This window comes from Notolabrus celidotus, chromosome 15 (assembly GCF_009762535.1).
Source record: "Notolabrus celidotus isolate fNotCel1 chromosome 15, fNotCel1.pri, whole genome shotgun sequence".
NCBI classification, from domain to species: Eukaryota; Metazoa; Chordata; class Actinopteri; order Labriformes; family Labridae; genus Notolabrus; species Notolabrus celidotus.
This window is the reverse complement of record NC_048286.1, coordinates 5322691-5336114: the sequence shown is the minus strand read 5'-3', so window position 1 is coordinate 5336114 and position 13424 is coordinate 5322691. Positions and strand designations below refer to the sequence as shown.

Genomic DNA, 13424 nt, shown 5'->3' with positions numbered 1-13424 from the left:
ACAAATGTGGTCCGGTGTGAGAGCCCTTCTTTCCTGGATGGAGAGGTTGGAAGGAGGTGCCTTGGCACTAGAGAGGGCAGCTGAAACCTTGAGCCTGAGTTACCGCAAATTTGAGACCTTTGAGTTGTTGTGGCTGCGTCATTGTCTCTGTACGGTCACTGCAATGCATCAGCTACAGTCTCTCATTGAGCAGTTGGTTTTGAGCTTTCTGGAGGATTTGTTTGGCCTTGTGTCCTTTCACTGTTGATCTAACCCGTAAACTGCTAGGGATGATCCTTTGCTGTCTGCATTCTCTTGAATCGAACTTGGTTCCTGTAGTCTGCTAATTTCTAGGCTGTCTTTTCATGCTCTCGCGCCCGCAGGAGGGTATCTTTGCCAAAATGCGAAGCTACATGTCTGTGAAGGTTCTCAGTCATCCAGGTCATGGTAATCCAAAGCTTGATCCGTAAGGCAACTGGACTGGTAGAAATTCTTGAAGACGTTTCACCTCTCCTCCAAAAAGCTTCTTCAGTTCTGACCAGACTGGGGAAGAGCTCGAAAATATAAGCCTCTAACAGTCGTGGGTGTGAGAAGAGGAGAGAGTGTGTTGTTTGCATACACAAGTTTCCACCCGAATACTGCTTGCTTATGTGCATTAGCCTATAGAAATGTGAAATTAAAAACAGATTTCACTGTTTCACTGTTTTACATTATAGAATTATCATTTTAATAATAACAGCAATCATTTTATAATTATCATTATTATTATTATTATTAATAATAATAATAATAATAATAATAATAATAATAAAAAACAAGTAGGACTATTGTCCATAAATTGATCAAATTAGTCTGGAGGTAGTGGTGTATATATAATGTCAAGTGGTGTAACCCGGTTACACCGCTTGACATTTCAAATTGAAATCAAACTTTGCAGGCATTATTGTGGACAATTAGCTAAACACTTGACCTTGGGTTGAACATTTAAAACTATTTTTCATATTCATTTAAATATTTTATGATAATTTATGTTTATCAACATTTTACTGAGGTCATACCATTTGACATGTGTTCTAATCAGACCTGACCATGACCTGAAAATGCTCTATTTTGTCAAATTTTAGAGAGAGTTACTAGCCTTGACATGTAGCAGTTGTGTTCTTCAGGGGTCCCTCTGTTTGACATCACATCCTGTCACATGATCTTCTGCCTCAAATTTTCCAAAATGGCTCCAAAAAGGGTGGTTACACCAGTTGACATACCAGAAGTTTGACTTGGCAGACATGATTCCCCATGTTAATGGAAATATTCAGAACTGCCATGTTCCTCTATTATTATTTGGTATTAAAAAATACTTGTTTAAGATTATGCCAATGTATTTCAGAGGCTGTTTAGAACATCATAACACATTTTTTCAACAACTTATACTCTTGGTGCTCTATTTTTATGGTTACACCATTTAGACAATTTTGCCATCATTCTCTCAATATTATCTCAAAACTGAATAAAATCAGGCATTTCAAGATAGGGGCCTAAAGAAAAAAATATTTTAAAGTGAATTATAACTTTATTTTGAAATTTTAACATTTTTAAAGTTATTTAAACCTCAGGGACAGAAAAAAATGAGCGGCACGTCTTTCACCCAATTACAGAAAACACTTTAAAAACCAGTTAAAAAAAAAAAAAAAAAGTAACACTTTCAATAGATAATAACAAAAACACATAAAACACAAAAAATAAAATAAAAAACTTTCCAAAGTTGAAAAAATCACTAAGAACAAAAAAAAAAGATATAATAACAGACCGAGACAAAGGCCACACAACTCTCATGCTGGGTTAAATGCCAGGGAGTAAGCATATGTTTTAAGAAGGGATTTAAAGTAGTTAATGTTGGGGATAATCTAACAGGGGAGTAGCTTGTTCCACAGTTTGGGGGCCACTGCCACCCCTGCTTTTCAGCCTGGTGTTAGGGACCACAAAAGGCTTGACAACAAAATGTAATGTGGAGCTACTCGATTTAAAGATTAGAAAAAACAAAAAACAAAATATTAAAATGATACTAAAATGAACAGAGAGCCAGTGGAGGGAGGCGAGTACGGGGGTGATGTGCCTGCATGAAGTGCAGTATTACAGTATTCCAGACGACTTGAAATAAAAGCATGTATTACTTTCTTAAAATCATTAAAAGATCAAACTGATTCAGTTCAGGAATCATGAAGGGCAAACTGAGCCATTGAGCGATCAGTCGTGGAAATTCTTTCTATGTGGTGAAGGAAGTTTGAGGCTTTGTGGTGTCGTGTTGCAATGATCAGCTGTATTTAAACAACATGTAAGTTGTGTTGGATCAATTTGCACTTCTCTTTTCTTGCACAGGGTTAGCAATGCACCGTGTGGTTAGCGAGGAACCACCGTGAAACCAGCTGTGGTAGCTTTTGCTATTACTTCCTGTTTAATTTGTCCGACGCATACACAAAAAGGATCTCATGTGTTGGTTGTTTTGTTCTTATTTTGAGCTGCTTGTTCGCTGAACAGTGAGTTTGATTCTTCTGCTCAGCTGAAATTTGAAGCAGCAGACAGCTTTAAATAATTAATGCATCAGCAGGAAACAGTTTCCGTCGTGGTGGTCTTCCACAGTCACAACATGGACTTTGTAAAGGATTACTAAACACTCACAGATTTGCTTTGCTCCACCTTTGGACAACACCAGGCCTGTCTTTAGAAAGCCATATGAGCTGGAGCAACAAGAGCAGAGCAGCCCACAGACAGACGGTCAGTTATGGATCCTTCTCTGACTGCTGTGTTTGGATTGAAGTGACACTAAAACCTGAGAGAGGGAGTCTGGCTTTATCTCCGACTATCAGCGACTGGTCTTATCAAGGGGAAGTCTTCCATCCCAGACGATGCATATTGAGTTTCTCTTGTTTATGGAAGACCACATCAGATTTGTAAGGAAGGAGTTAAGAAGTAAGCAGTGGAGACACAACATGTCAGCATGTTCTGAGTCAAAACCCCATATGGATGTTTATGGATAAAGACTTAAGGTATTTGGTCGAACTTATTAAATGTCCTACACTGAATTTATTACAACAGCTGTTCTTTCTATTGGTGTGAATAACAGGAAAAGACATAGAGTAACTGATCCTACAATTTCAAAAACAGTGCTGTGAATAGGGCTGGGCGATAATTATCCTGATATAATTTTTCTCAATATGAAGATGACAAATGTTAATTAAAAATTTAATATACACTATATTACCAAAAGTATTCGCTCACCTGCCTTGACTCACATATGAACTTAAGTGTCATCCCATTCCTAACCCATAGGGTTCAATATGATGTCGGTCCACCTTTTGCAGCTATTACAGCTTCAACTCTTCTGGGAAGGCTGTCCACAAGGTTGAGGAGTGTGTTTATAGGAATTTTTGACTATTCTTCCAAAAGCGCATTGGTGAGATCACACACTGATGTTGGTCGAGAAGGCCTGGCTCTCAGTCTCCACTCTAATTCATCCCAAAGGTGTTCTATCGGGTTCAGGTCAGGACTCTGTGCAGGCCAGTCAAGTTCATCCACACCAGACTCTGTCATCCATGTCTTTATGGACCTTGCTGTGTGCACTGGTGCACAGTCATGTTGGAAGAGGAAGGGGCCCGCTCCAAACTGTTCCCACAAGGTTGGGAGAATAGAATTGTCCAAAATGGTTTGGTATCCTGAGGCATTCAAAGTTCCTTTCACTGGAACTAAGGGGCCAGGCCCAGCTCCTGAAAAACAACCCCACACCATAATTCCTCCTCCACCAAATTTCACACTTGGCACAATGCAGTCCGAAATGTACCGTTCTCCTGGCAACCTCCAAACCCAGACTCGTCCATCAGATTGCCAGATGGAAAAGCGTGATTCATCACTCCAGAGAACGCGTCTCCACTGCTCTATGGTCCAGTGGCGGCGTGCTTTACACCACTGCATCCGATGCTTTGCATTGCACTTGGTGATGTATGGCTTGGATGCAGCTGCTCGGCCATGGAAACCCATTCCATGAAGCTCTCTGCGTACTGTACTTGGGCTAATCTGAAGGCCACATGAAGTTTGGAGCTCTGTAGCAATTGACTGTGCAGAAAGTCGGCGACCTCTTTGCACTATGCGCCTCAGCATCCGCTGACCCCTCTCCGTCAGTTTACATGGCCTAACACTTCGTGGCTGAGTTGCTGTTGTTTCCAAACTCTTCCATTTTCTTATAATAAAGCTGACAGTTGACTGTGGAATATTTAGGAGCGAGGAAATTTCACGACTGGATTTTTTTGCACAGGTGGCATCCTATGACAGTTCCACGCTGGAATTCACTGAACTCCTGAGAGCGGCCCATTCTTTCACAAATGTTTGTAAAAACAGTCTGCATGCCTAGGTGCTTGATTTTATACACCTGTGACCAGGCCAAGTGATTAGGACACCTGATTCTGATCATTTGGATGGGTGAGCGAATACTTTTGGTAATATAGTGTATTTAAACCTGTAATTACACTGAAGAAAAAGTAAAACCTACCAACTCAAAGCAGAGTCATTAGTCTGACACTGTCGACTCTGTGTTAACAAGTAACTTAATATGCTTCATTAAATAAACTATCAGGATGTGAGTAAAGGAAGAGCACAGAGACAACTTCTGCTGTGAACACGTTTAATGTCCACCACGACCGTAGGACAACTGAACACTGAACAACCGTGATGCATTCACTGCACTGTGGGAAACAACATCACTCTGCCCGTAACCCTTTGTAATCTTAAAGGGGAGTGCACAACTCAAAACAATACTCTATAAACTGAATATAATACAATTTGATATATCTTTGTTCTAAATGAAAATCAAATTATGGAAATAACTTCAATCTGAGAAAAATAAGAATCTATAAACTAAAACTTCACAAAAATCTCATCTCACTCAAAAGACTCAACTCAACTTTATTTATATATCACCTTTCATACATATAAACATTCAGCCCAAAGTGCTTCACAAAATAAGAGAGACAGAAAACAAAAACAAGGGTAAAATTATAAAAGGCATGATTATAAATAAAATACTTAAAAATGAAATAAAATAAAATCAATACAGTAAAAAAAAAAAAATCAATACAGTAAAAAAAATCAAATAAGTAATCGTGGAAAGAAAAGTTAAAAATAAGGTAGCATTAACAAGATCAGATGAATACAGGGAATACAATTATTAGATAAATAAATAATTAATTAAGATAAATAAATGTTAAAGCAATGATTAAAGTCATAAAAATGCAGTACAGGGCTAAAAATAAATCACTCTAAATTAAAAGCTAGATAAAAAAAAGTAAGTCTTAAGTTTACTTTGAAAAAAACATCCAGAGAGCTCGCCGTTTTGATGTCCAGAGAACAGAAAGCTCTCTGGATGGTGCTTGTGTGAGACACATGAGGAACATTTAAAAGGGAAGCATTCCTGCTTCCTGTTAGCACCGCCAAAAATGATGGATTCAAGACGTTTATCAGGAAACTAAATCCAGATACAAGCTAGCAAACTGTCTTCAACTTTCACTCAGGAGCAGAAATCTTCCTTTTAAATTTAAATTAAATAAGGATTTGATATTTATTGTGATAAATATTGAAATGGACTGATGTGAAATACTTTATGGTGAAGTCTATATTGCCCAGCTTTACTTTCACTGTCTGTTGGGACAGCACCTACTGGGCCTGTGTTGCAGACCTGTTGTGGTTAGTGGTTGGTGAGGACATTGGAGGTCTGTCGCTATGAATGACTCATATCCAACTCTCCACTTTCTGTTGTTGGCAACAATGCAAAATGCTCTCATCTCTTTGCTTTCAGTGTTACTGTTTGCGGGGCAGCTTCTACATGCTTGTTTGTCTTTTACTGCCATCTATTGCTTTAATGTCACGATGCACCAAAGGCTTCATATCAAGTCATTGCTGTGAGTGCAAAAGGAAATATTGATGCATTGATTTGTTTGAGCACAGAAATAAAATAAATGAAACATATTTGAAGTCTATATAAAGATATGATATAATCTAAAGGAGTTAAAGCAGCTTCCCTACCCCTCAAACTCTGGGTTCCACTCTGCTACCACAGAAACAGGACTGAAGGAACGCCATTGTCAGACCGGCGGAGGAGTCACACAGGCAGCCAGTGATTTGCAACACAGCTACATGTGTTAGCAGAGGAATGCACTGTGTGAATCTACATCAGAGACCGCTCTCCTCCAGGTCCCTGAGGCGTACTCTCAGACTGCAGATTGAATCAAAAACCCCTCTGACCCGTCTGGTGGCAGCCAGCCGACCATAACAGAGAGAGCCATGAAGGATTGAGTTTCAGCTGGCTCACTCCTGCAGCTGTTGGAGGAAATTCTTGATAAAGCATTTGTCTGAGGCTGCGAATGATCCCACGGCATCTCTTGGAAGCTGGCCTGTTGTCAGTGACGATACAGTGATTGTTTTATTTATTCTTATATTTAAGTCTCCTTTGTGGTGCAGAGTCATCGTTTACACATCTGAGTATCTTCACAGCGGTCAGAATAAGAACCATTGTTCTTCCTGCAGCCTCAAACCTCATGTAAGCTCCACCCATCACACATCTGTGATTCTCTTGATTTAGCAGCTTGTAACAGTAGTCTTCTCTCAGCCCACAGTGAATGCGTCTCTTCCGGTGTTACGGTTTTAAAAGTGACCCTGTAAACTGGAGACCTTCAGCTGAACGTGTCAGTGTTTGTGGAGTTTACACAGCTGTTGAAACACAGAGGGAGTTCCTGGGAATGCAAACTAGTTTAGTTTTTATTAAGATTTCAAAATATCCTCATCAGATATTTAATGATCGTCTAAAGACGTTTATGAGGGATGCATCCGGCTGAAAGTCACCAGTTAACAGGGTCGCAGTTTAAACCAAAACACCGGCCGATCTCTGCCACGGCTTTTTGAGTTCAAAAGGATTTTAAAGGCGTGTTGAAACGTCTTTGCTCCTCGCGCTTATCTCCTCTCACGTGTTGATTCAGTGAATCCATCTGTGATGAAATATAGCACCATCTAAAACAGCGCCAGCTGAGTCTCTTCATGCTAACAGGCTAACTGTTGTGTTGCTCATAATGATACCTGCCTGTCCGTCTGCTTCTATGGTGTCATCTGTGATTCCTGGCATTCTTCTTTGTTTTACTGCCCTCTACTGGTCTGGTGGTGTAGTGCATTTACTTTTTTCCCCCTCCATAGGTCACTGGCCTGATTTGCACAATCTACCCGGGACTTCAGCCCGCGGTCAAACGCAGACAACAATGGGGGCACAGGAACCTTTTAGTTCAGGGTAAAATAATTCTGGGGGCTAAAAGACCCTGGAACTCTTGATCCAAATCCACCTTTATGTGCCACCCTGCCACCAGTACTTTGCTGAAGTGTCTCTGCTCCATCTGTGGAACCGTATATGTGAAAAGATTTAGCGAGGGCTGCGCTGAGATCTTCATACACCCCCACTGTGGCTCCCTGATACTCCAGTTCATGATTCCTAGCATAGCGTAGTGCTGCCTTCTTCTGCTTGAATCTGGAGAAACACACATCAGGAACGTACATGGGGATTTTCATTAGCCAGATTTAAAAGTCGGGGCCCGGTGTGCAGGAAACACGGTGGGGTAAATCACCCGCATGAGCCCCTACAGGTCTTTACCATCCTCACTGCCCTCAAGGATATTCAATAGACGTAGAGTGGCTCTCCGTGAATTGTTCTCAAGTTGGTTTAGAAGAGACTGGTTTTGGGTTTTGGGTTTTGGTTGACTCGGCTAAAGCCAGACGTTCAAAGTTATCCCTGGAGAATCCACAGAGGTAAGGCGTTTCTGGAAAGAGTTCACTGTTGTCTCCAGCGAGTCCAGAGAGGACTGACATGGTTTTATGGATTCTTGGAATAGAAACAACACATCCTCCCAAAACGTGGACCTCTCCTTTTCGAACTCTGCCGCAAGTTGATCCACGTAGATTTGTGCAGAGGCGGGAGGGTTTTCCTATTTTTGGCACTCTGAGAGTTGCTCATCTTCGCTGAAGTAGTCACAATAAATCAAAATGAGCAGAAAGATGGATTCAAATCAAACGTTTAGTTTGGTATAAAAAAAAAATCAGACTTTACTTTTAGTCCGTATCACCCAGCCCTACACGTGGCGTCTCCTTTCTCTCAAGCCTGACCATACAAAGTCATCGTAACACACAGTCTGCTGTTACTCTAAATATTAGGCTGTCAGGTCACATCATGTAGACTACTCATACCCCAGAGGTCCTTCCTGGTGATGGATGAAGAGAGAGAGAGAGAGAGAGAGAGAGAGAGAGAGAGAGAGAGGCGTTAGAAAAGGAGAATGACTCAGACTGTGTAAAAGGAGCAGGCTCTCGTGTCTGGTCCCAAACCTCTTATTAACTTAGCAGATGTGTTTTTGTGTCGTCTCTGTTTCCCTCACATGAGCAGTCAACTGATCCCTCAGCTGATATTAAAGACAGATACAGAATATCAGCATTGCTTTAACTGGAAGATGTGACTGTACATTTTTATTCAGGGTTCAGAAAGGATTCATCATTTTCTGTTGTAGCATGTTAAAGAAGACTGGAGGGAAATGTGTCTTTGTTGAGGCATCAAGTGACACACCAAGGCGTGAAAATGACTGTAGGTTAGAGTTTTCATACTTGGTTGTTAACACAGATTGAGATACTTATTTTCTTTCTCTCTGCAGAAAATCACCCTGTTCCAATCAACTCTTCTTTAATCAAGTTGAAGTAGCAGTTTGATCACGCTCTGTTACAGTGTTGTGTGTGTTACAGCTCATGAACGGGACCAGGCTTATGCGTCTAGTAATCCAGATGTAGTGAGCAGTACCTGTGAAGCAGCTGTCGAGAACATCTGAAGGAGTTTTATGAACCAATCAGGACAGACCCCAACACGCTGATACGCTTTTAGAGAGGGGTAGCTTTTTGAGGATGAGGAATAGTTCACTTTAGTGTTTGTTCAGTGTCTATGTACCCTTAGTCCTTTTATTTTAGGAGGTTGTCCACGTGTGTCGGGGCTTTAAAGTCGGATCCTTTAGCCACATATTCAGCTGACAGATCGTAGAGTTAAATGTGTGTTTCTAAGTTTTCATAGCTGAAGATTTTCTTCTCTTTTACACTTAAAACCTGTCTGTAACTCTACAGTAGAACACAGTGATTCATGTAGTTTAGTAAATGTCAGTGATTATGGTCTGGACACTGAAGTATAGGAGGCTCTACTGAAAAAGAATAAAGATGCAGCCCAAAAAATGAACGTGAACTTGTTCATGTTTTGTGTGAACTTGCTCAACACTGCTCTGTTATTGATAAGACCGTATCAGTGTGTCTGCCTGGAGTTGCTATCAGCTCTGAGCAGCATGGACTTTAACGTCCCGCCATTTATGTTGAGCGAGTGTCTGACTCCTCCTCCTCCCGCCACTAGAAGAATATCAGTTCACATGAGCAAACTTATCTAGCAGCAGAAACATGATTTCCCCTTTTTGCAGACAGACTTTGCCACAAACACACTTGAAGGAGTCATGGTGTTTCTGGTCATGTTTCTTTTAATGACAACAGTCAATACAAGAACTGAACAAATACTTGAAGTCTATCTGTCTATCTGTCTGTCTCTAATCCTTTTATTTATTTATTTATTATTATTTATGTACGTTTTTACTAGGGCTGTCAAAATTGCTCCAAAATGACGTTCGAATATTCGCTCTAAAAAAATCCCATAGGTTCGAACCATTCAAATATCTATATTTGCGCATTATGTCAATAACAGGTGGACAAACTAATACAAGGAGACATAAATACTTGTATATGTATTTTTATTTAAGATATAACATGCCTAAAACATACCTACACATTACAAAACAAGTAAATGACCCAATGGTCTATACCGTAACACTTTGAAGACCGTAGACCTCTCGCTCGCCCCCTCCCCCTCTCTGTGCGTAATGCACTGAGTGAGTGCTGAACAAGACTTGTGCGAGCAAGTAAAGGTCCCGACTCTTGTCCCTAATACAGGCAGGCTTCATTCAGTGATTGAAGCAAATATTATTAACATTAATTGAAGTTAAAGTTAAAAATGAAAAAGTAGTCCACTTCCATTCTTGGCGCTTGTATAAAGAAAAAAAAAGAGGAAAAACTGCATTTTATCCCAGTGTCACTGATTGTCAGGCTCTTTTAGTCCACTGTCAATGTAGGGTCTTAGGCCTGACAGGTTATTTGCCAAAAACACAAGACAGTCCACATGTGAAGAGGCCAGATCTCTTTTTATTCACTGTATTCCCAACGGAGGAAAAGACACTGAGCGCACTGAGGATCCGGGGACGGAAGGATTTCTCTCTGCCGTCTGCTTCACGCTGTGCATGTGTGACTCCTGTGACCTGTCCCTGACCCGTCATGCAGTGCGCCCACTCGCAAAGCAGCCGCTGATGTGTTTTTTTCCACAGTTGAATATTAATTTTCACAATCGAATCTCCGTTTTTTTTAATATTCGAATATATATTCGAATTTAAAATATTCGTTGACAGCCCTAGTTTTTACTTACTTACCTACCGAGATCAGTCTTGTACAGCCTGGGGGATTATTTCCCCTTTGACAGCCAAGCTATGTCAAAACTTGAATTAAGATGGTGACAAGACGTTTGCTGCTGGTCAGGGATGGAGCGTGGTGTTCTCCGGCTCTTTTCTGTACTTGGACCTGGAGTAGGAGATCTACTCCGGCTGCTACTTGCAGGAGAGCGAGCATTGCCATTCTCACATACCCCTTTTCAACCGAGGCAGTTTTGCTGGTCTAGAACAGCGAACCGCTTATGTAAGGTTGGGGGGCGGGGTTGCCGTGATCAGAAACGAAAACCAATCGTGTTTCCGCTATTGTCCTGCAACGAAAAAATAAGAGACTAATGTATTCCAAGGCAGAGCAGTGGTTGGCCAAGGAGACAAGCTGCCGTTGTCCCCCATCGTTGCTGTTGTGAGGGAAAGTTACTGCTGGGAAAAGCCGCTGTTGGGAGGGCATTGTTTCTGAATCTGAAAACTCCCATCAGATTCAGAACCTCTTGCTGAGACTCCTGTTACCTTCCTCAGAGGTCACATCTGTCTTCTGGAACAGTGGATGCACTGGTGTTTCGGACATATCTCCCTTTTTAGGTGACAGACGAGGTCTTTATAGTGCGCCTTATACTCTACATGTTACTGTAGACCAGAATAAGCAAGTCTGTCTCTAAAGTTATCATGCCCTGAGATCATGAATGGAAATGCCAGTGCCTCCCTATCTATGTGGCACAGAGGCCCAGAGTAAACTCCTCTCCTCCCAATCTGTCAGCTCTCTGCAATTTGCAGCTCTGAGCAGGACGAGCCCCAGAGCGGTAAACAATCCTCAGGAATGCCAGGGGAGGAGTCCTAATTGTGCAGAAAGTCTTGACTTTTATGGAGCATTCTGCAGGAAGGTGTTCGACTGTGTTGCCTGAATGTCTAAAATGTCTGACTTGCTTTTCTTTCCCCTAGCAGCACGATACCTGTGACTACAGCTTGTGTGGGGAAGTGGTCTCAGTGGGCCATTTAACAGGATGTGGTTGTTTTGCAGATGCCTGTACCCTCTGACCCACAGCACTGCAGCAATAATACCACGCTGTCTTACTGAGCATCTCCTAAAGAGTATTTTTCATAATTTGAGGATTGGAAGTGTGTCAGGGGAGTTGTGGGAATGGCATAGATTCAGGAGAAGTAGCCTGACCAAATATGGAAACACACAGAATCACACTTTTCTCTTTTCTCTGTCTTCTATCAGTTTCTTGCCTCGGCTCATGTTTTCTTCTCTTTCTCTGAACATAACTTTGACCTACCACCAAAACTATTTACCACAGAGTCACTTTGGAGACTTAGGTCTTTGTTTAGATTTGTTTTGGGTGTTGAGGCTTGCCGGCTAATGCCTACCAGCTCAGCTCATTGAGGTTCAGAGAGCAGTCTTCTGATGCCTCTCCACCACAGTTATTCTGCTTGAAATGTCGGTCACCCCTAAAGCTCCTGCTGCTCTGTTAAAGTCATTACATGAAGTATGCTGTTAGACTCATAGGAGTAAGTTTGGATCAGACTAAACACCTCAGCAAGAAAGTTTCCAAACCAGTCAGAAGCAAATATGGTGGTTTGAGAGAGTGCTCATGAGCTGATGTCATTGACAGTGGGAGAAACATTGCTCCATATTTGGAACATACTTACAGTAACTGGGGCATTGATTGTAATGTTCTGATTATAGACTGTAATAAATGGACATGGCATCCGTGACGTCACCCATCTGTTCCTGAAGAGTTGTTTTGAAGCCGATCATCAGTGGGTGCCATGTTGGAAACGCTGAACTCAACCTAACTTCTGTCGAGCTAGTGTGAGGTAAAGAGGTGGGCCTTTAGCCTTTTTGCTAACAGCTACAGGGTGCTCACCTGTCAATCAAGTCAGCCATGTCATTATTTGTGAGTGAAATATCTCAGAAAATACATACGCAAACAAATTCTCCCTCCCTACAGTGTGCGGATAGAGATCTTAGCTAGAGAGAAAAACTGCAGTTCCCCGAGTGTCCACTTGAGGCTGGCTCTGGAAACTGGAAACCACATACACACCCATTCAAAGAGGCCGAGCTTAACAGCAGAAATAAACATGTTCACAGCCTGGTACAAAAAATTAGATAGCATGGATAGCTCATTTCTCTATCAGCACACACTGTTGGTGGGTGAATTTTGTTACAACTTCTTGGTTTTGAAGATATTAAACTTACAAGTTTTGCCCAAATAAGGACATGGCTCATTTGATTGACAGGTGGGCACCCATTAGCTGTTAGCGAGGAGGCACAAAGCCCTCCTCTTTACCTCACACTAGCTCAAGAGAAGTTAGGTTGAGTTCAGCATTTCCAATATGGCACCCACCAACGATAGGCTTCAAAACAGCGCTCAGGTATTACACAGCTTATGATTCAGACCCAAACTGTTTTTTGTACCAGACTGTAAACATGTTTATTTCTGCTAAAAAAGGTTGTCTTCTTTGAATGGGTGTGTATGTGGTTTCCTGTGTTTCTGCACCCAGCCTCTAGTGGACGCTTGATGAACTCACTAAAAATGAACTCTGATCGACTGTGGGAAAATGTAACTATCAGATGTGGATCTCTTCCTTCTGTGTCCATCATTAAGCTCTCTTTCTTTCTCTTGTTACAGATGGATCTGCGGCTACTTTTGATAGCAACATTATCAGCAGTCCTTGGTGGCAGCTGGGCACAGCAAGGTAAGAGCAAGGACACGTCATAAACTTGTACACATTTCACTGCTTTTCTTATCTAAACTGTTAAATATTGGCTAACCCATGGTGTGACACAGTTTCAGCTCTGTAAACAGGCTGACCAATGTAAAACAGTCATTCATGTACACACTGTTTTTAACCCTGGTT

General features: G+C 41.5%; 1 protein-coding gene across 1 annotated transcript in view; it reads left to right on the top strand.

The window, feature by feature from the left end:
- The window catches only part of LOC117826528 (integrin beta-1-like), a 34569-nt gene that overhangs the window by 6755 nt on the left and 14390 nt on the right, over nucleotides 1–13424 (top strand). The window contains exon 2 of the mRNA XM_034702642.1: nucleotides 13196–13262. Coding sequence (XP_034558533.1) covers nucleotides 13196–13262 — 67 coding nt within the window. The remainder of the gene's footprint in view (nucleotides 1–13195; nucleotides 13263–13424) is intronic.